The sequence below is a fragment of the Mobula hypostoma genome, chromosome 14 (genome assembly GCF_963921235.1).
Source record: "Mobula hypostoma chromosome 14, sMobHyp1.1, whole genome shotgun sequence".
NCBI lineage: Eukaryota > Metazoa > Chordata > Chondrichthyes > Myliobatiformes > Myliobatidae > Mobula > Mobula hypostoma.
The window spans coordinates 16,123,386-16,146,374 of NC_086110.1; the positions used below are offsets into that span (position 1 = coordinate 16,123,386).

The window sequence follows — 22,989 nt, forward strand, 5'->3', positions numbered from 1 at the left end:
CTCACCTGTACTTGACTTTAGCAGTATTGTATAGCAGCATTGATTCCTTCCGTATCTTTCTGAGAACTGACCTACCTCCAGCAGGCACCTCAAGGCATTTGTCCCTCTTAAACCCCTTCTGAATTCGTTGGATGGATAATTGATTACTGTCAAGGTACCCTCCAAGGCCAATGTTACAGCCATTAATGGCCTTATTATAGTTTGTTTAATTGTCATTCAACCATACTGTAATAACCATGGATACAGCCAACGAAACAATGTAACTCCAGGGCCAAGGTGCAAAACATGGTACCAACAGTCATACACAGTACAAGGCACCTACAGCACATATAAGATAGCAAGCACATGGTAAGGTATTAGAAAAATACAGGTCACACAAAAAAAATATATAGTTCAAGACCCTGAGTACATGAATGTTGAAAAAATCTGCAATTGAACACAATATGGCTTGACTTCTGCTATGTGAAAAGTGAGGGGCAGCACTGACTTCTGCTTAGACACCGCGTTATACCACCTCTGGTGGAGCGCACTGAATCTGACATCTCTCTTCCGGGCGGCTCTAAACAGGGGACGGACACTGCGGCTTGAGATCTAGTCCTTCCTATGATAAGACCGAGGCCATGCAGCTCCTCCGCCTTCCACCAATAAATCAGTGAATCGGACTTGCAGCATTCCACATTAACAATGTCCGAAAGGGTCTCGTGATCACAAGAAACCGACTCAGTCATCACTTGCTTTTAAACTTGGGTCCTTTGCCCAACACATGCCTTTCTGACACAAGTGGAAGTATAATCCACACCAAGTCCAATTCCTTCAGTTTCTCTGCCAACGAGCAACTTGCTGATGGGGTAGGCAGTAGCATCTTTGGTTGACCCTGTAGAAGCCGCTGCAATTGAACATGCTGCCATCTTACCAGATTTATTTATACCATCTTATTTATATCTTTCCTGTTTCAATGCACATACTACGTAGTTTGCAAGCCTAACACCAGGTTCTTGAAAATCTGTGTGTCATTCTGAGTGCCCTCAAAGTAGATTCCCTTGTCAATGGAAGATAAGATTAGGATGTACTCAACAGTTCCTTGGTAAAATATGAAACCCTTTCCACCATGAATCCTTGGCCCATGAATATTTAAGGTGGAAAAGAATTTTCTGAATTGTATTAACAACCTCATTCATGTATTGGGAGCACACAGAACATAGAACAGTACAGACCCTTCGGCCCACAATGTTGTGCCGACCCTTAAACCCTGCCTCCCATATAACCTCCCACCTTAAATTCCTCCATATACCTTATAATAATTGGCAAAAGCAGTAAACGTTTCACACTCTACCCATTTATTGCATCTGTTAGGCATCTGTGACCCATCTACAGACTTCATTTTCTGTATTGGTTTCATTAGTCACTTCTGAACTCAAAATCAGAATGGAGGCAAGCAATTCCTGTTTTTGAGGTACTGCCGAAGGAGAACTCCTACCGTACTTAGTAAATTTAAGAATTTTTCTCAGCAGGAGTGGGAGCAGATGTAGAGGGTCTTGAATAAGCACATGAATATACAGAGAATGGAAGGGTATTAGATTAGATTAGATTATGAGGACACACAGTCCTCCTTTATTGACACTTAGTAATGCATACATTAAGAAATGATGCAATGTTTGTCCAGAAAGATATCACAGAAACACAAGACAAACCAAGACTAAAAAAACCTGACAAAAAACCCCACATAATTATAACATATAGTTACAACAGTGCAAAGCAATTTGATGAAGACCAGACCATTGGCACGGTAAAAAAAAGTCTCAAATTCTCTCGAAAGTCCCATCATCTCACACAGACGGTAGAAGGAAGAAAAACTCTCTTCCTGCCATGAGCTTCCAGCACTGCAAACTTGCTGATGCAGCACCCTGAAAACACCCGACCACAGCCGACTCTTGAGTCCGTCTGAAAACTTCGAGCCTCCGACCAGCCCTCCGACACCGAGCACCATCTCTGCTGAGCGCTTCGACTCCAGCCCGGCAACAGGCGGTAGGCAAAGCCGAGGATTTGGGGCCTTCCCCTCCGGAGATTCTCGATCGCACAGTAGCAGCGGCAGTGAAGCAGGCATTTCAGAAGTTTCTCCAGATGTTCCTCAGTGCTTCTCATGTCCGTCTCCATCAAATCAGGATTGTGCACGGCCCCTATTTAATAAATACGATATCATTTCGGAGTGGCTGCGTGCTGCGTTGCGCCGCCATCTTCTCCCCTCCTCAGCTATGGATTAAAGTACATACCTATCATCATATACAACACTGAGATTCATTTTCCTGCTGCATGCTCAATATATCCAATAGACATAACAGAATCAATAAAGGACAACTGGTGTGCAAAAGATAATAAACTGTGTAAATACAAAATGAAATAAATAGACAATAAATTTTGAGAGCCTGATGAAGAGTCCTTGAAAGTGATTCCATAGCTTGTGGGAATAGTTCAGTGATGGAGGCGAGTGAAGTTGAGTAAAGTTATCCCCTCTGGTTCAGGAGTCTGATGGTTGAGGAGTAATAACTGTTCCAGATCCTGGTGTGAGTTCTGAGGCTCCTGTACTGTACCACCTTTCTGATGGCAGCAGTGAGAAGAGAGCATGGCCTTGGTGAGAGATGCTGCTTTCCTGTGACAGTCCTCTGTGTAGATGTGCTCAGTGATGAGGAGGGCTTACCTGTGATGAAATGGGCCGTATTCACTACTCTTTGTAGGGCACTGGCATCATACCAGCCAGTGATGCAGCCAGTCAATATACTCTCCACCACACATCTATAAAGGTTTGTGCAGGTAGAAGGGATTTGGTGCCATTAACTTAATTAGTATGGCACAATGTGGATAGAAGGGCTAGTTCTTGTACTGTCCTGTAAGTGAAAGAACAGTCAAAATTGCATGTGATCTTTTAACGGAACTTGTGCTTTGTTGTGTTCCCATTTGTCTTGTGTTATTGTCTCAAGATGGCAAAGACAATGAGTTTTTAAATGCTTTAATGGAAGTTTTGACAAGGTGATAAACTGCATTTTATAAGTGGTGATGAGTGTTGAGGGAGTAAATGTTTGCATAGGACAGTGGTTAGAATGTCAATTAATTGGGCTGCTTTGTCCATGGTGGTGTTGAACTTTTACCTGTTGTTAAAAATGTTCTTATGCAGATCTGTGTGTAGCACATTAGAACATTGATGTTCACTTCGCAGTAAACTTTTTCTTTTGAGAGCATTGCAGTGTGTAACTTAAGTTCTTTGTACTTTTCAAAGCAAGTAATCTCATTGTACTTTTAGAGTCTGTTTTAAACCTGTACAATGTATGACTAATCTCACATTTCTAAAGTTTTGTTTCATGTTTCTTCCATGGTTCGGGCACGACTAAATGTGGTCTGATATGCACATTCTGACATCAACCACACAAATAAATTCAGTGTTACTTAAAAACATTAGAGCATAAATGGAGCAAGTCTGCTATTCAGCATGTTTATGATTGATCATATATCTTAACACCATATTCCTGCTCTCTTCCACTCTCCTTGTTTTGTCTCTAGGAATTTGTCCATCTCCTTAAAAGTACCTTGGCCTTAGTAGTTTTTATGTGAATTCTACAGACTCACTATCTTCAGATCTGAAGATGCGTCTACTTGCAATCCTCAATCTCTTCCCTGTAATCTGAAACTTCGACCCCTCAGAAATCTAAACTGCATCCAGTTGATGGGTTTGCTACTTTGCTACAGTGTTGCTGTGGTTAATGTCATTGCCTCATAACTCTAGATACCCAAATTTAACCTTGACCTTGGATGCTGACTCAAGTATTTGCACTTCCTGTGTAGAATTATCTGATGTTCTCGTCTCTTCCCACCTCCCACAAATGTGCTAGTGAGTTAATTGTCCTTGATGTTGGTAAGAGGGAAAGAATTGATGAGCACGAGAGAAAGAGTAATATGCAATGATAGAGGGAAATAAGGAGATGGAGAATGGGACCACTGTGATTACCCTGCTGGGAGCTCGTGGAGTTGATAAGCCAAAATAGCTTCCAGTGCCATGGAGGATAAGTAATCTTCTTACTTCAGGACACAGTTGTACAGCTTTAAGTTAATGGTGTTTAAATAACAGTAGGGGTGTTTTGTTTTCTGTTTGACATTTATCCCTCAACCAGCAATACTGATTATCTGATCATTACCTCATTCTTGACTACAAAACTTTGCTGTTTAGTGCAATTGAGAAGTACAGCACAGAAACAGGCCCTTCAGTTCATCTCATCCATGCCAAAACCATTTAAACTGCCTCCTGCTATTGACCTGCATCAGGACCACAGCCTTCCATACCCCTACTATCTATGTACCTATCCAAACTTATCTTAAATGTTGAAATCGAGCTTGCATGCACCATTTGTGCTGGTAGCTCATTCCACACTTTCACAACCCTCTCAGTGAAGAAGTTCCCGTCATGGTCCTCTAAGTTTCTCACCTTTCACCCTTAACCCATGACCTCTGGTTGTAGTCCCTCCTACCCTCAGTGGAAAAAGCCTGCTTCTATTTACCTATACCCCTCATAATTTTGTATATCTCTATCAATCTCCTCTCAATCTTCTGCATTCTCAAGAATACAGTCCGAACCTATTCAATCTTTCCTTATAATTCAAGCTCTCCAGACATGTCAACATTCCTTGTAAATTTTGTCTGTAGTTTTTCAGTCTTTTTTACATTTTTCCTATAGGTAGGTGACCAAAACTTCACACAATACTCCACATTAGGCCTCACCAATGACTTGTGCAACTTCAACATAACATCCCATCTTCTGTGTTTGTGTATTGGTAACTACAATTTTGGCACAGGTCCTCCCCCTTTAGCCGTATGGTTGTGTAGTGGCATCTACATTGGACTTAAAGGTAAATGGTCCTTGGTTCGAATCCAGCCAGCTCCTTGCATGCTTTCCATCCATGCTGGGTTGAGCACTGAGCTAGCAACTCATCCTTGTAAAAAAAAATACAGATAAATGTTAAAGTAACTGCAAGGTTGCCGCCTGATGCACCACAAGGCATGGAGAGGAATAATGACATCTCAGGTCCTCTCCAGGTTATGGCAGTGTTCTATTCCTGTGGTGTTCATAATCTGACTAGTTTGTAAATTGGAAATGCAGCCATAATGCAAGTTTCCACAGCAGAAGATGCCTGTAGCCTCCCCAAATGGGCTGTATTCCCTTACAAGTTGGGTGTTCATAATCCTTGGAGGATCTATATTTGTGTTCATCTGTATTCATTGCCAGATAATCCATTACTGGTCTCAATTCTACAATTTATTCTGACATGATAGGTCATAAATTCAGGTCTAACTAATAATCTGAGTATAGAAATCCAGCTTTTCACTCTAGAGGAATATACTGAGGCAATTATGCTTTGCCAATTGTGTTGCTAGAGTGAGCTATTCTAACAAGACTGGTGAATGTTAAAGAACCCACATAGCTATCCTTTTTATAGGGCAGCATTTGCTTGGTGTCCTCTGATGAAAATTTATTATTTATAAACAGTTTTCTAATGATCCCATTGTTGTATTGGGGGTTTTCTGTGCACAGGTAGACTAGTGTCTTCCTAAATTAAAACAGAAACTGCACTCTTGAAAAACTTCATTGACTGCAAAATACTTTGAAAGGGAAATATAAAAGGCTCTGATTTTGCAATTGAACTGTACGAGAGCCTTGAAGATTTAAAAAGTACTAAATTAAATACAGCTTTGACTTGTGAGGCATTGGAATATTTTTATTGCATGTGTATCTGCAATTCTGAATGATCTAATGCAAGTATATTTAATCGACTGTTCAACCTACTTGTAAAGAAGGTCCAGTGTTTTGAAACCCATAATGAGTACCTTCTTGTTTCAATGTTGTATTTTCAAAGCCTGGCCCATGGTTAAGCAGCCTGTGCTTGAAACTTAAAATAAAAATATTTTGCCTATGTTAGTAAGGTGGTGAATACCAGATAAAATTATTGCTTGTACTCATTCTGCTCAGCATTGACCATTTGCTAATGTTAGTGTATGATATTCTTCCAAATTTATACACGAATTAACATTTGTGGCTATTGCATTGAGTTCTTGCCAAATGAATGCTTGTTTTCCTTCCCATAGGAGCTTCCTGGTGGTTATGGCAGAATGAAACCAGACATTGTGACCTATGGCTCTAGTGTGCGAGGCTCTGGTATGCAAGGAGGTTGCCGTTCACTTTCGGGCACCAGTGTGGCATCACCAGTGGTGGCTGGTGCAGTCACTCTGCTTGCAAGGTGAGTACATCTTGATGTGATTGCAAGCAAGTGGAATGTACTATTCCACTTGGGCTTCAGGGCTTCTGACACCCAATGGCAAAGGCCCATACCTGAGCCTGAGTGATGGAAGCCTTAATAAAGCGCTGTTCTGAGTCTATTACAACAGTCAATATTGCAAAAGTATCTGTAGCCCACCAGCACATCATTAATGAAACTCCTGTAAATTGTGTGTCTGCTCTATCAAGAATTTTTTTTCAAGTTTGGAGTAGGATTACATTTTTCTACCTGTTGTATGGAAAACATCCCATGTGTGATCTAACCACTATCAAATTACATACAGGATGCTTCTGTATTTTGAGCAAACAAGGATTATTATCTGTAAATATTTAAGACAGCTGCTACTATAAATTTATCTCAAGATTACATGGAGGCTTCTGGGAAATGTTAACAGATGGGGTATGTGTATACTCTCCCAAGGGAGTTTTAAGCAGCTATTAAGATTTTCGAGGAAGTTTTGGGATTGGCTGTTGCAAACTTCATATTGAGTAAATAGAATAACCAAGTTAGTCTAAAATTCCATTTTAAAAAATAGTTCAAATTATCTTTAGTTAGTTTAACCTAGCAGCCTTTATGCATTATGAGTATTCAGTTAGACAAAACATTGGCTTGCAAGGTGATTACAGGTGTTTCCCCTTTTGCCTTAGTACATTAAAAAAACAGGAGCGGCAGCAAGTCCCTTAAGATTGCTCTGCCACTCAGTATCGGGTCTGTCCTAAACTTAACTTCTTTTGTCCATTTTCCCTATAGCCCCCTAAACCCTAATATTTCTAAAATTTAAATATCCTGAATGATCTAGTCCTCCATAATTCCATCGTGGAAAATTCCAGAAATTCACCACCTGCAGTGGAGAAAACGAATATAAATGACATCTTTGCTTTCTGAAGATCATAGTATGTTCTATGTCATATGAAGTGGGAAATCATAGACTTCCATCTTTTCTATCCATGGCTGTGATTGTTCTTGGCAAATCTTTCCACAGAAATGGTTTGCCAATGCCATCGGGCAGTGTCTTTACAAGACAGTGACTCCAGCCATTATCAATACTTTTCAGAGATTATCTGCTTGGCGTCGGTGGTCACGTAACCAGCACTTGTGATCTACACTGTGCTCATACAACCATTTGCTGCCTGCTTCCATGGTTTCATATGATGCTGATTGGGGGATAAGTGGGTGCTATACCTTAGCTGTTGAAAAATGGGGGGGATAAGAAATATTAAATACAAATCTGTATGTACCCATTGTAGTGTACAATCTGAGTTTTTAATCAGTACAGTGTCTTGGCTCATATCTGCGAGGATTTCATTCATTCCGTTAATCAGCTGAAATATGCAGTTTCTACCACTCCCATCAGGCAGCATGAAAACTTGAAAAAGAACACTGGACAAGTGGACTGACTTAATGTTGAAATAGAGGAGGAGTTTGCTGGTGCAGGGTTTGAGGGAATGTCGTGAATATAATATAATAAATTTTCCCATGACATTGATATTTTCATTTTTAAAAAAAGCGTGGCAAGACATTATCAAATCTCTAGCAGTACTGTGCAGGAAGAGTATTCACACTTGATAATTGCTGCCTACTATATAGGAGAAATAATGTGTTGCCACTGGTTTCTAAACTCCATTAACATTTGATTCCATTGAGCAAAAATTGGTTAAATTAAGAATGTTGGAATTCTGAGGCAAGTAAATATCTGAAGAGGTAAGTGAGGGTGATGAATTGAATCTATGCTGATGGATAAAACCTTGTGAATAAATAAGAACTACAGATCTATTTTACAATTAAGCAATGAAAAATATGTTTGCATTTTTATTGCATGTCATTTGTTCAGTGTCACATAATTGAATACCACATAAATGTTGAAGCAGCTGAGCCAAAATGTGGATGGTGAGGCTCAATCCCAAGTCTGTACAGAAAACAATCCCACCCCGCTCCAGACTGCTGTAGGCTTCCTCCCGGAAGCAGAGTTTGAGATCATGCCAACAAATATGAAATGGGCAACTTGACAAAAGTATACACAGCATGTAGTGTGACTGTTTTGTATCTCTTGAACGTAACAACCTCGTTAGGAGTGGTGGAAATCAAAGGGACCAATTAAGAATATCCCACTTTCTACTTTTAAGATCAAGTTTTCCCTGAGAAGGTGAAGCACGTTGAGTTATCCAACCAGAACCCCTGACAGTCGGTTCAGTTTAAATGTACTGGTTGTAGATTCATGGCTTTGGTATGGAATCTTTTCTTTGCTGTGGAATATGCTGAAATTGAATGGCCACTTGTCAACCAGAATTAAGGCAAGTCAAGTACCTGGTACATCGGTTAAATAGAATTGTGCAGTCAATCAAAACTGTGTGTGTGTATAGCTTCAGACTGTATAAGCTAACAAATTAGTATGCAGTAAATCAAAAAGTTAATGGTCGGTAGTTATATTCTCCGTGTTTGGCTAGGATTCATGCGGTAATCTGTTTTGTGAAAGCCATTAAATATCTGATAAAAACTGCCTTAGGGAAATATTTACCAGGGTAGTTCAATATCCTTGAATTTGAGGCATCTGGGCTTTTCATGTGATCAGGTTCACAGATGTGTATGATCTTTCTTTCCAACATCAGTATTTTTCAATGCATATCATGGTTTATCTAAATTTCCCGGATGTGCTTAAGCTTATGGAGTCACTGTCATGCAGGTTTGTTGGCAGTGATGTTATTTCAGTGTGAGTAATTAAGGTCTGGAAGATAACTCGAGTTCATTTTAGATTAGATTATGAGGACACTCAGTCCTCATTTAATTGTCATTTAGAAATTCATGCATTAAAAAATGATACAATGTTCCTCCAGAAAGATATCACAGAAATACAGGACAAACCAAGACTAAAACTGACAAAACCACATAATTATAACATATAGTTACAACAGTGCAAAGCAATACCGTAATTTGATAAAGAGCAGACCATGGACACGGTAAAAAAAAGTCTGAAGTCCCGATAGCCCCATCATCTCATGTAGATGGTGGAAGGGAGAAACTCTCCCTGCCTCCAAGCACAACAAACTTGCCGATGCATTGGAAGCACCCGACCGCAGCCGACTCTTGAGTCCGTCCGAAAACTTCGAGCCTCCGACCAGTCCTCCGACACCGAGCACCACCTCTGCCGAGTGCTTTGACCCCACCCCAGCCGCTGAGCAACAAGCAAAGCCGAAGACTCGGGGCCTTCTCCGGAGATTCTGGATCACACAGTAGCAATGGCAGCGAAACAGGCATTTCAGAAGTTTCACCAGATGTTCCTCTGTGCTCTCACGTCTGTCTCCATCAAATCAGGATTGTGCACAGCACCCTACTTGACAAATAATAGATATCATTCATCGGAGTGGCCGCTGCCAGCTGCGTTGCACTGCCATCTTCTCCTCCTCCTTTAGTTATATGAAGTGTTCTTGGTATTGGAAAAGTATTATCTGGACCGTTATTTTCTCTTTTCATCAAAAAAAGGTGTAACAAAATCTTAGAATTAATTTGATTCTATAAGAATTTTTTGTCATGGCTGGAGAAGTGAAGGAAGAATTGGTTATGTTCGACTGCTTTTATTTGGAATAGTGAAATTTTGAGGCTATCTTTCTAGTTGAATGTATATGATCCTAAACACCAATTTGAAATAGAAAAAAGCAAGTTATTTTGTGAGTTGTCTTTTGCAGCATGACTAAAGCAAACTTGCTAGGAAATTATATCTATGCAGATGGGTACTGTTCTAAGATGGTGCCAATAAGGAACAACTCGTGTAGCTTCAATGGGAATTATCAGGACTACTACAGTTGAAATCCACAGTCATGGCTGTGGATACTTCAGTAAGACATTTTAAAAAAATCTATTGATACTGGAACCCAATCCCAGATTGCAGACTCGGGTCGCAAGTGCAGTTTCCCTTTAAGAAAAAGAAAGTGAGGGAAGCATGCTGAGCTGCAAGTAAGAATGAAGGCAGAGGCTTTAGACCTCCACTCCAGAGTGGAGTGGCAAATGTACAGTTTCTGAAAAATAAAGCTGAAGACCTCAGAGCATGATTGTTGTACCAAAGGAACATCAGAGATTCTGTCTTACGGAACCATGGCTATCATAGAAACATAGAAAACCTACACCACAATATAGGCTCTTCGGCCCACAAAGTTGTGCCGAACGTGTCCCTACCTTTGAAATTACTATGGTTACCCATAGCCCTCTATCTTTCTAAGCTCCATGTACCTATCCTAAACTCTTTTAAAAAAAACCCTATCGTATCCACCTCCAGCACCATTGCCGGCAACCCATTCCACACACTTATCACTCTCTGCGTAATAAAACAAACAAACAAACAAACTTACCCCTAACATCTCCTCTGTACCTACTCCCCAGCACCTTAAGCCTGTGCCCTTTTGTGGCAGCTATTTCAGCCCTCATCATCTTATACACCTCAATCAGGTCACCTCTCATCCCCCGTCACTCCAAGGAGAAAAGGCCGAGTTCACTCAACCTGTTTTCATAAGGCATGCTCCCCAATCCAGGCAACATCCTTGTAAATCTCCTCTGCACCCTTTCTATGGTTTCCACATCCTTCCTGTAGTGAGGCGACCAGAACTGAGCACAGTACTCTCAAGTGGGGTCTGACCAGTGTCCTATCGAGCTGCAACATTACCTCTCGGCTCCTAAATTCAATGCCACGATTGGTGAAGGCCAATACACCATATGCCTTCTTAACCACAGAGTCAACCTGCGCAGCTGCTTTGAGCATCCTATGGACTCGGACCCCAAGATCCCTGTGATCCTCCACACTGCCAAGAGTCTTACCATTAATACTACATTCTGCCATCATATTTGACCTACCAAAATGAACCACTTCACACTTAGCTGGGTTGAACTCCATTTGCCACTTCTCAGCCCAGTTTTGCATCCTATCAATGTCCCATTGTAACCTCTGACAGCCCTCCACACCATCCACAACACCCCCAACCTTTGTGTCATCAGCAAACTTACTAACCCATCCTTCCACTTCCTCATCCAGGTTATTTATAAAAATCACGAAGAGTAAGGGTCCCAGAACAGATCCCTGAGGCACACCGCAGGTCATCGATCTCCATGCAGAATATGACCTGTCTACAACCATTCTTTGCCTTCTGTGAGCAAGCCAGTTCTGGATCCACAAAGCAGTGTCCCATTGGATCCTATGCCTCCTTACTTTCTCAATAAGCCTTGCATGGGGTACCTTATCAAATGTCTTGCTAAAATCCATATACACTACATCTTCTGCTCTACCTTCATCAATGTGTTAAGTCACATCCTCAAAAAAAAATTCAGTCAGGCTCATAAGGCACGAACTGCCTTTGACAAAGCCATGCTGACTATTCCTAATCATATTATGCCTTTCCAAATATTCATAAATCCTGCCTCTCAGGATCTTCTCCATCAACTCAGCAACCACTGAAGTAAGACTCACTGGCCTGTAATTTCCTGGGCTATCCCTACTCCCTTTCTTGAATAAGGGAACAACATCTGCAACCCTCCAATCCTCTGGAACCTCTCCCTTCCTCATTGATGATGCAACGATCATTGCCAGAGGCTCAGCAATCTCCTACTTCGCTTCCCACAGCAGCCTGGGGTATATCCTGTCCAGTCCCAGTGACTTATCCAACTTGATGCTTTCCGAAAGCTCCAGCACATCCTATTCCTTAATATCTACATATTCAAGCTTTTCAGTCCACTGCAAGTCATCCCTACAATCGCCAAGTTCCTTTTCTGTAGTGAATACTGAAGCGAGGTATTCATTAAGTACCTCCGCTATTTCCTCCGGTTCCATACACACTTTTCCACTGTCACACTTGATTGGCCCTATTCTCTCACGTCTTATCCTCTTGCTCTTCACATACTTGTAGAATGCCTTGGGGTTTTCCTTAATCCTGTCTGCCAAGGCCTTCTCATGGCCCCTTCTGGCTCTCCTAATTTCATTCTTAAGCTCCTTCTTGCTAGCCTTATAATCTTCTAGATCTCTATCATCGCCTAGATTTTTTGAACCTTTCATACGCTCTTCTTTTCTTCTTGACTAGATTTACAGCAGCCTTTGTACACCACAGATCTTGTACCTTACCATCCTTTCCATGTCTCATTGGAACGTATCTGCTCAGAACCCCGCGCAAATATCCCCTGAACAAATGCCACATTTCTTCTGTATGTTTCCCTGAGAACATCTATTTCCAATTTATGTTTCCAATCTTATCCTCTTGCTCTTCACATACTTGTAGAATGCCTTAGTGTTTTCCTTAATCCTGCTCGCCAAGGCCTTCTCATGGCCTCTTCTGGCTCTCCTGATTTCATTCTTGAGCTCCTTTCTCCTATGCTTATAATTTTCTAGATCTCTATCATAAGCTCTTCTTTTCTTCTGGACTAGATTTTCAATTGCCTTTGTGCACCATGGTTCCTGTACCCTCCTATCGTTTCCTTGTCTCATTGGAACATACCTGTGCAGAACCCCACGCAAATATGCCCTGACATTTGCCACATTACTGCCATATATTTCCCTGAGAACAGCTGTTCCCAATTTATGCTTCCAAGTTCCTGCCTGATAGCCTCATATTTCCAATTAAACGTTTCCCTAACTCATCTGTTCCTATCCCCCTCCAATGCTATAGTAAAGGAGATAGAATTGTGATCACTATCTCCAAAATGCCCTCCCACTGAGAGACCTGATACCTGACCAGGTTCACTTTCCGATATCAGAACAAGTACAGCCTCTCCTCTTGTAGGCTTATCTACATATTTTGACCAAATGTCATTGGTATAGAAGTTGTCATCCATCATGAACAGAATAGCTTGGAAAGAACAGCATTGAGCAATGTCGGTGTCAGTTTGATTTGGGCAGATAAAAAATCAGTAAACTAGGAAATAGGGTAATACCAAATTGGTTGGGACTGACTTTGGTTCCATTGGATTTGGAGGAGCTGAGTGGATGGATGAGAACATGGTTTGCAGAGCATAGTGTGGAAAATGTGAGGTCATTTGCTTTGTTGCACACAACAGAAGAGCAGGGTATTTGTTGTGTTGTGAATTCTGATGTTCAAAGAAACCCATGTGTGCTAATGCACTGAAAGCATCAATTGAAGGCAAGTCGTTTATTGGGCTCTGTTCAAAGAGGAATTAATTGCAGTGCAATGTATAGGACCTTGGTGTAATACATCTGATTCATTGTGTAAATGTTTGGTCTCCTTACTGAAGAAAGGCTGTAATTGCCAAAGAAAAAATGCAACAAAGATTCTTCACTTTTCAAGTGGTGATGATTTGTTCAATGAGGAAAGTAAGTAGACTGGACATGCTGGACTTGTAAAATTTAGAAGAATGAAAAGACATTCAGTTAAAACTTGAATTTTTAAAAGGTAGTCAAGCTAGTTGCAGAAAAGATGTTCTCCCCTTACCGAGGAGTCTCAGACCAAGGCACAGATTGGGAATAGGTGGTAGGTTCTATCAGCTGTCCATTCCCTTAAGAACAACAAGTCCCCTGGCACTGACAATATCCCTGCTGAGTTACTGAAGAACGGAGGGTACATATGTATGCGCACCCTCTACCAGTACATCACCAAGGCCTGGACTGATGAGAACATCCCACAGTAATGGAGAAATGCAAACATCGTTGCCATTTATAAGAACAAGGGTGACAAGGCCATATGCGGCAATAGTAGGGGCATATCACTCCTTTCTGTTGCTGGAAAGGTCCTGGCTAAGGTGATGCTTCAGAGACTCATCAGCAACATCACCGAGTCAATGCTACCTGAATCGCAGTGTGGATTTAGGAAGAATAGGAGCATGATCGACATGATCTTTACAGCCCAGCAGCTTCAGGAAAAGTGCAACATCAGGACCTGTTTCTGGCCTTTATTAACCTCTCCAAAGTATTTGACACTGTGCAAAGAGAGCTCTTACGGGATGTCCTCTTTAGGTTTGGCTGTCCCAATAAATCTGTTAACATCCTGTGCCAATTCCACGATGGGATGACTGCTCGGGTGACCATAGGAGAACAAGAGTCCGAGCCCTTCCTTGTACGCACAGGGGTGAGGCAGGGGTGTGTACTAGCACCAGTGCTCTTTAACATCTTCCTCTTGTATGTTACCAAGCTTCTCCACAACAAGATTGAAGACAGCAGAGGTGTGGTAGTGGACGTCAGATTAGATAGCAACCTCTTTGACATCAGGAGGCTTCACGCAACCACCAAACTCCGTAGAGAGCGGGTTCTGGAGCTGCAGTATGCAGACGACTGTGCTTTTGTGGCCCATACTCCAGAGGATCTTCAGACTGCCCTTGCTGTGGCGGTGAGAGCGTACGGCAGGATGGGGCTGACTGTCATTACCACCAAGACAGAAGTGGTTTGCCAATGGAGTACCAGTGTCCCACCCACTCTACCTGCCTTCACTGTTGGTGATGAAAAGCTGTCAGAAGTGCCATCTTTCAAATATCTGGGGAGCATTCTCTCAAGAGGATAGTGGTATTGACAACTACATCCAGAGCCGCATTAAACAGGCATTAGCTGCCTTTGGGAGACTTCGGCGTAGAGTCTTTCAGAACAGGAGCTTTTGTCTTGCTGCAAAGGTCGCCGTATACCAAGCAGTCTGTGTCACCACCCTCCTTTATAGCTGTGAAGCTTGGGTAACCTACAGCCGTCACATCAAGTCCTTGGAGCACTTCCACATAAAGCTGCCTCCAGCGCATCCTGGGAATTACCTGGCGTGAGTGGGTGCCTCACACTGAAATACTTGTAAAGACCAACTGCAGGAATACTGAGGCCATGATCACCCAGCGTCAACTGCAGTGGCTGGGGAACGTGATAAGGATGCCCCCATGATGGCTACCCTGCAGAGTGTTATATGGCCAGCTACATCACGGTCGACGCTCAGCTAGAGGGCCGAAGAAGTGCTATAAGGATCAGATGAAGAATGCTTTAAGGAAGTGCAAGATCAGACCCGAGGACCTGGAGGATGTTGCTGCTGACCGTACCACTTGGCGACAGCTGTGTAGGGACGGGGTTCGTATTCTGGAGATGGAAAGAACAACCAGAAGACAGCAGAAGAGAGCCAGGAGAAATGCAGCCATGGTTGCCACCACTACCACCACCACTACTACATATACATGTCCCACTGGGTCCAGGATAGGACTGTATAGTCATCAAAGATCTCACTGTTAAAAGAGTGGACGCCGTCATTGGATTTCGATGGACAACTGAAGAGAAAGGAAGAAGGTAGGTTGGTTTGGACCTCAATGAAGAGGAATATTTTTCATTTAAATGCAGTCCCCTCAACTGGAAGGTTGGGAAGTGCAGTCATTGTATCCATTCAAAACACAGCCCAATAAATTGGGCATTAAGGGAATCAAGCAATATGGGGATAGAGCATAAAAATTATGTTGAGGGGGAGATTGGCTATGATCTTGATCAATGTTGGACTAAACTAAAGGGCTGTATGGCCTACTCCTCCAACTTGGGAACTAATGTAATTGGTTCTTGCTTTTCTTCATTACAAATCAGAAATGTTTGGTGATCTGTAAAGTACTGTAGAAAGGAATGAATAGGAAGGAACTTGCTGTACAAAACAGCAGTCAGCCCCTAGATGGCATGGGTTTAAGGCATTGGTTAAAATTTGAGTGATTCTTTAACTTCCCAGTATGTAAGAGAGCTAAAAGATGTGCTTTCTAAGGGATATGGTGACAGAGGCACTTGGGCGCTGCAGAAGAATTTTAACAAGCACTTTGTCTTAACCAAAATGCTCATCAGCCAAGAGCTGGAAAACATTGGATGAGGCAACCTTTTTTTTCGTCCACCATAGACAATATGGCACAGAACTTCCATCTTTTCAGCCAACTTATTTACTTTTTTACGATACAGGAAGAAACCATTTGGCCAGTGGGTCCATACTGGCTTCCTGCTGAGCACTTCCATTCCTCCCAATCCTCATTTCCTTATAGGTCTACGATTAGTTCTCTCACACAAGGCTTTCAACTCACCTTTGATTCTTTTCGTACTTGTCTGTTCTGATGATACTTTAAATTAGCTAAGTTATCAGCAAGGCACTTTTAAGTAACCCAAACAGTCATGGGAGAACGTTCAGGCACCTCAGAGTGCACTGAAAATCTTAATTAAACCTTGGCTGCTGAAGCTACGAGACAGCAGCATTAACTTATGCACTGCCATGCTCCACTAGGACTTAACTTGTCATGTGTGCCTTTTTCTTTGATTACCCCTATCCAAAGAAAGGTGTATCATCTGAATCTGTACCTCTGCCATAGCTGGTTCTGCACATGCCATGTTTATTTCCTTGTATAATTTAGCTGCACTATCTCTGGACCTTTTTACCCTAGCCTTTTCTTTACTGCTTTATATATGTTATCACGAACTCTGGGAAAGCAAACTTGCATTCCACAAGTCACTAATATGGAAAATTAGGACATCCATTTTATATCACTCTGGTTAGTTATTAGTTCCTGAATTCATCATTAGTTCTTTTAAAATCAAGTTTGAAGTTTTGCAATATGGAAAGATGTTTGGAAAGGGCACAATGTGGATTGATCAAATAAAACTTTGTGCTAATATTTACTGTACTCTTGAAAATTACTTTACACCAGGATTTAAACTAGTGGGCAGTTAGAGGTACAAGCCACAGTTGCTGGATTTGATTCACGTTTTACTTGGTTTATTTGTTAACCACATAGCAAATGGTTTAAGCTGGAGCTGATCCAAGACTTGGGAGTCTCCAAAGGAAATCTCATCTAAATTTTTCCCATAGCAAATGATTAAATTATCAGGTGTGGTTTCAAACAAAAAGTTTTGGATAACCTGTTGGTTATCTACCAGCATTATTGATCTATTATTTCCAGCCTTAATTAGTTGTTGGTCTAAATGTTCTTGAATGAGTTTTGCATGTATGGTTTCTGATGGTCAAATACGTTTCTGCTCCTTTCTAGTGATTCTTTGTGCAGAAATAAAACATGGTAATTTGCTGTTGACCATGACCTCTGATCTAGTGTCTATTATAGAAACTTCGCAAGAAATCTTGTAGCTGCTTGTATGTGAAAATATACAGCAAGATTTTATAAAAAAAAAACTTTTGACACTAAACATTTGGTTGAATTACCTTGTTCAAACAAAAGTGTTGGGATCTTTCAAACTGCTGTGATTTTGATCTCTTTGATAAAATGTTTCCATAGGTTTTTAAAAGGGTAAAGCAGCTTTTGTTGGAAATCTGTATTTTAAATTTTCCAGGTTTAACTGAGAAATCCCACTGTCTATAGAAGTTTTGCATGATAAACTGAATTCCTTCTTTAAACTTGTTCTGATTGAACTTGCTCTGTCTTTTGCCAGCACTGTACAACACCGTGAGATGGTAAATCCTGCCAGTATGAAACAAGCATTAATAGCATCTGCTCGCAGACTACCAGGGGTCAACATGTTTGAACAGGGACATGGCAAACTGGATCTACTGAAGGCATACCAAATTCTCAAAATCTATAAGCCTCAAGCCAGGTGAGTCCTGAAGTGAATAAGGATAATTCATACTTTTCCCACACCATCATCTTGTCATGCCCATCTTCCCAAACAAACAACTTTGTTTCTGTTGTTACTAGTTTTGATTCTGTGTTGTGACTGATTTTTGAACACTTGCAGCTCTACCTTGGATATCTTGACTGTGCTTCATGCAAGTATCATCATCCCCCACTGATGCAGCTTTGTTAAAATTGCTTTGAATACAGTTGTCAACAAATGTTTTCCAATTGCGTCATATTGCTTCTGCGCCATCAGGCTGCTTAAATATTGGAGCTTGGATAACTTCAGTCCCTCCCAAGAAGCTCAAGATCTTTGCAGGTCATCTTTACAACCATTGTATCCTTGTTAGTGTGGTTCACACTGGGCATACCTTAAACCTTTAATCACCAGTTAAGACTGTTGACAGCTACCTCAGCATGATGGCCTATTTCTATCCTTTTATTAAAATACTTATCAATAGCCTTTCAGATTTGACAATTTCTTAATATTGGTTTTACTTTTCATTCCAACAAATACATTTTTTCACATAGAGACTTGCGTATTGCTGGAAAGATCAACATTTATTGTTTGCCTTCTGTTTCCTTGAACTGGGAACATGGGGACCAAGGTACTTCCATGGTGGCATTGGAGTGGAACTTCCAGGGTTTTGGCTGGTGATCCGACTAAGATAAGAGTCATGAGACTGCAGGTGCTTGAATCTGGAGCAACAAACAATCTACTAGAACCGGGGTTCCTAACTGGCTCAGTTAATGATTGGGGTCTGTAGAATAAAAAAGGCTAGGAACCCTTGTACTAGAGGAACCTGAGGTCAGGGAGCATCTTTGGATGGAAATGGATAGTTGATATTTCGGATTGCGAAAGAGCTGATGTTTCACATTGAAGACCCATTTGTCAGAATTGCATTATTTGAAACAGTTCTTGGTGGTCTTAGTTCTATAAGCAGTGCTTACTCAGATCTTGTTTGACACAGAGCCATCTGCAGTAGATTAATTTGGAGAATTTTGAGGGCAAATTCTTTATCATAAGTTGCCATTTATTCTCTTGCCACCTGTTGTAGTCCCAGTCTGTGAAATGATAGGTTCAGTCAATAGTTTTAGTATTACTAAATAATTTTCTGTGGTGAACATTGAACCCTCCTATTTGAAGTATGTATGACTGTTCTCTGTGCTTTGCAGCATTCTACATAGAGAAGTACTGATTAGCTGAGGGAGGGCAAATTGAGCCAGGAGCCTGACATTTTTTCTGACAGTATTTGCAAAATTGTTTCTGAAAATTAGACTTACCTCTACTTTTTATGGAATGTGATAGGTGAAGCCTTTCCTTTCTGAATCGCTAGGCAGTAGAGGCCAGTATTTAGATGCCGTTCTCTTTTCGTGCTAATCTTTCCCATGAATCAATTGCATCTTAATTTTAACTTCAGTGCTCCAATCCTTTTGCCATTTTTTTTACAGGTACCTGGGAAAACAGTGAGCTGTTTACATACAGTGGCTAGAAAGTTTGTGAACCCTGTAGAATTTTCTCTATTTCTGCATAAGTATGACCTAAAATGTGATCAGATCTTCACATGTCCTAAAACTAGATAAACAAAAAACATTATACTTGTTCATTTATTTATTGAGAAAAATGATCCAATTTTACATGTATTTGTTGGAAAAGGTATATGAACCTTTCAGTAACTATTATGATCCCCTTGTTCAGCAATAACTTCAACCAAACATTTCTGGTAACTGTTGATCAGTCCTGCACATTGGCTTGGAGGAATTGTAGGCCATTCCTCCTTATAAAACTGCTTCATTTCAGGGTTGTTGGTGGGCTTCCTTGCATGAACTGCTTGCTTCAGGTCCTTCCACAACATTTCTACAGGATTAAGATCTGGACTTGACTCGGCCATTCCAAAACAAGAATTTTCTTCTTTTTAAACCATTCTGTTGTTGATTTACTGTTGTCTTTCGGGTCATTGTTTTGTTGCATTATCCAACTTCTATTAAGCTTCAGGTGATGGAGTGCTACCCTGGCATTCTCCTGTAAAATATCTTGATACAATTTTGACTTCATTGTTCCCTCAACAATTGCAAGTTGTCTAGGCCCTAAGGCAGCAAAGGAGCCCCAAACCATAATGCTCCTTCCACCATTCTTCACTGTTGTAGTTTTGGTGTTGGTGTGCAGTGCCCTTTTCCCTCCAAACATAGCAATGTGCATTTCTGTTAAAAAGTTCTAACTTTTGTCTGATTTGTCCACAAAGCATTGACCCAGAAACGTTGTAGGTCATCCAGGTGGTCTTTTACAAACTTGAGACATGCAGCGATTTTATTTTTAGGAAAGCATTGGATTCCTCCATGGTGTCCTTTCATTCTTGTTCGGTGTTTTTCTTATAGTGGACACTTGAACAGAGACCTTAGCAGGTTTTAGAGATTTCTGCAGGTCTTTTGCTGTTCCCCTTGGTTCTTTTTCATCATGTTCAGCATTCCACATTGTACTCTTGGTGTGATCTTTGCAAGATGCTAATTCCTAGGGGGAAATAGTAATAGTCAAGACTGACTTTCCTCCATTTGTAGACAGTTTCTCTTACTGTGGACTGATGAACACTCAGGTCTTTAGAAATGCTTTTGTAGTCTTTTCCAGCATCTCTACAATTCTTCTTCTTGAAAGTTGTTTTGATCGAGGCATGGTGTGTGTAAACAGATCTTTCTTGAGAAGAGCAGGCTTTATCAGTAACCTGACTTTGTCTTTTTTATAGGGCAGGGCATCTCTACAACCCACACCTTCAATCTAACCTCATCTCATTGATTGAAACACCTGACTCCAAATAGCTTTTTTTAGAGGGCATTATCCCAGAGGTTCACATACTTTTTCTAACAAATACATGTAACATTGGATTGTTTTCCTCAATAAATAAATGCTGTTTGTTATTTATTTTATTGGGTTCTCTTTATCTAGCACTTGCATGAAGACCTGATCACATTTTTAAGTCATATTTATGCAGAAATAGAGAAAACTCTACAGGCTCCACTGTAGTTCAATGACTTGCTACTTTATCAGAAGTAAATTCTACTACCTGTTTGGCTTGGATTCTTGCATTGAGTGCTTTACAAAAGGCAAACATTATTATTTATTATGCTGTTGAAAGAATGAAAATAATGTTTATTATCATTTTTAAAAAATCACTATGCAGTTAGTAGTCTCCTTTGAAATATTTGCATCCTTGATGCTAAAGAAACCAGCAACAGTTATTTAGGGTCCAGCTATTTGCTTATCAACAGACTGAAAATCGAACTACAATCTTTTTGTGGGCTGAATTTCTTTGGATCCAGCTGTGCTGTTGTTTAATGAAATTAAATGTACATTTTATTGTGTTAACAGTCAACACTTTTCTTACAGCTTAAGTCCAAGCTACATTGATCTGACTGAATGTCCGTACATGTGGCCCTACTGTTCCCAGCCAATCTATTGTGGAGGGATGCCAACTGTCATCAATGTAACCATCTTAAATGGTATGGGGGTCACTGGTCGGATTATTGACAAGGTAAGCATGATTGAAATTATGAAATTTGTAATATATTTTAAATTCAAGTTTATTGTCATTCAGCCCTAGATGTGTATACAGCAAATGAAACAACGTTCCTCAGGACCAAGGTGCATCCGTATTTTATTTTTTGGTGCTTGAATGTTATAGCTCACGCACAACACATAAAGTAATATTAACATAAATAAATTAACAAATAGTAAAACATATTCCTTAATATTGACATTTAGCATAAGGTGTGTCACTAGTTTAAATTAGAAAGTAAACAGTATAATGCTAATGGTGCTTCATTAGTGAAGAGACCCAGGTGTTTACAGGGAATTCAGTAGTCTTATGCCACAGTGGTGGTGGAAGAAGCTGTTTTCATCTTAACAGTCCTTGTCCTCATGCTGTGGCACCCCCTGCCTGATGGTAGGGGTCAAAGAGATTATGAGAGGGATCCTTGACCAATGCTAAGGGCACTTCCTGATAAATATCCTAGCTGGGTGGAAGAGCGATCCTGATAACTGTGCCAGCAGTCCTTGCAATCCTTTGTAGAAGTCTTGTGATCAGGTAGACTGTAATTCCTGTGCCAGATGGTGATGCGGCTGGTTAGGATTCTCCTGTACAGTAGTGCTCCTGTAAGAAATTGGTTAGAATGGTGGGAGGGAGAGCATCACTCGCCTCAGTCTCCGTAGGAAATGGAGACACTGTTGCTTCCTCTTGACTAAAGAGGTAGTATTGAGGGACCGGGTGAGATCGTTGGTTATGTACACTCCCAAAACTTGGTGCTCCCGACAATCTCCACATAGGAGCCTTTCAAGTGCAGTAAGGAGTGGTCAGACTACACCTTCCTAAAGTTCACAATCATCTTTTTAGTTTTGTCCACATTAAGACTTAAGTTGTTGTGCTTGCACAATTTTACAAGCCATTCTACTTCCTCTCTGTACACCATCTAATCATTGTTGTTGATGAGGCCAACCAGTGTTGTGTCATCAGTGAACTAGCTCAGTGTGAGCTGCATCTAGCAGTACAGTCATCCTTCAACAGTGGTGGATTGAGCACACAGCCCTCAGGGGTACCGCTGATCACCGTGATGGAGTTGGAGATACTGCAACGGAGCAGCTTCTAAGGGATGATTGTATTAAACACCAACATGAAGTCAATAAGCAGCACCTTGGCGTATGAGGCATCATTTTCCATATGCAATTTTTTTTTATTTTCTCTTACTGAAGTACTTTCGTTAGATTTGATTAGATTTCTTTAAATGGTGTGCATAATGAATTGGGAGTCTAGTACTTGGCAATAATATGGATATTACTGGAATCCAGTTTATTTGAGCAATATATAATTCGTGTGCCTAAATTCCTTCAAAGGGCTGATTGTCTTGCAAAGTAAAATACCAAATAAAAGGCTTTGTTTCACTGACACTGATACGAGTATTCATTGTTACCATCAAGACCTGATTCAATGTGAAGCAAGAAAGGACGTGGGAGCAGTACCAAGCACACCTTAAAAAAAAATTAACTATTGACTTGGCAAAATTGTGATAGAAGGCTGTGTGTGCCAAGAAGCATCTAATGGACTGTTGAGCGACCCAGCAATCAACAAATGAGATCAAAGCTGTGTATTCCTGTTAC

General features: G+C 40.9%; 1 protein-coding gene across 4 annotated transcripts in view; it reads left to right on the forward strand.

The window, feature by feature from the left end:
• Nucleotides 1-22,989, forward strand: part of mbtps1 (membrane-bound transcription factor peptidase, site 1) — a 123,453-nt gene that overhangs the window by 66,699 nt on the left and 33,765 nt on the right. For all 4 annotated transcript variants that reach the window (XM_063066728.1, XM_063066724.1, XM_063066725.1 and 1 more), the window contains exons 10-12: nt 6,127-6,278; nt 17,665-17,826; nt 21,226-21,370. In XM_063066728.1, the coding sequence (XP_062922798.1) occupies nt 6,127-6,278; nt 17,665-17,826; nt 21,226-21,370 (459 nt within the window). The remainder of the gene's footprint in view (nt 1-6,126; nt 6,279-17,664; nt 17,827-21,225; nt 21,371-22,989) is intronic.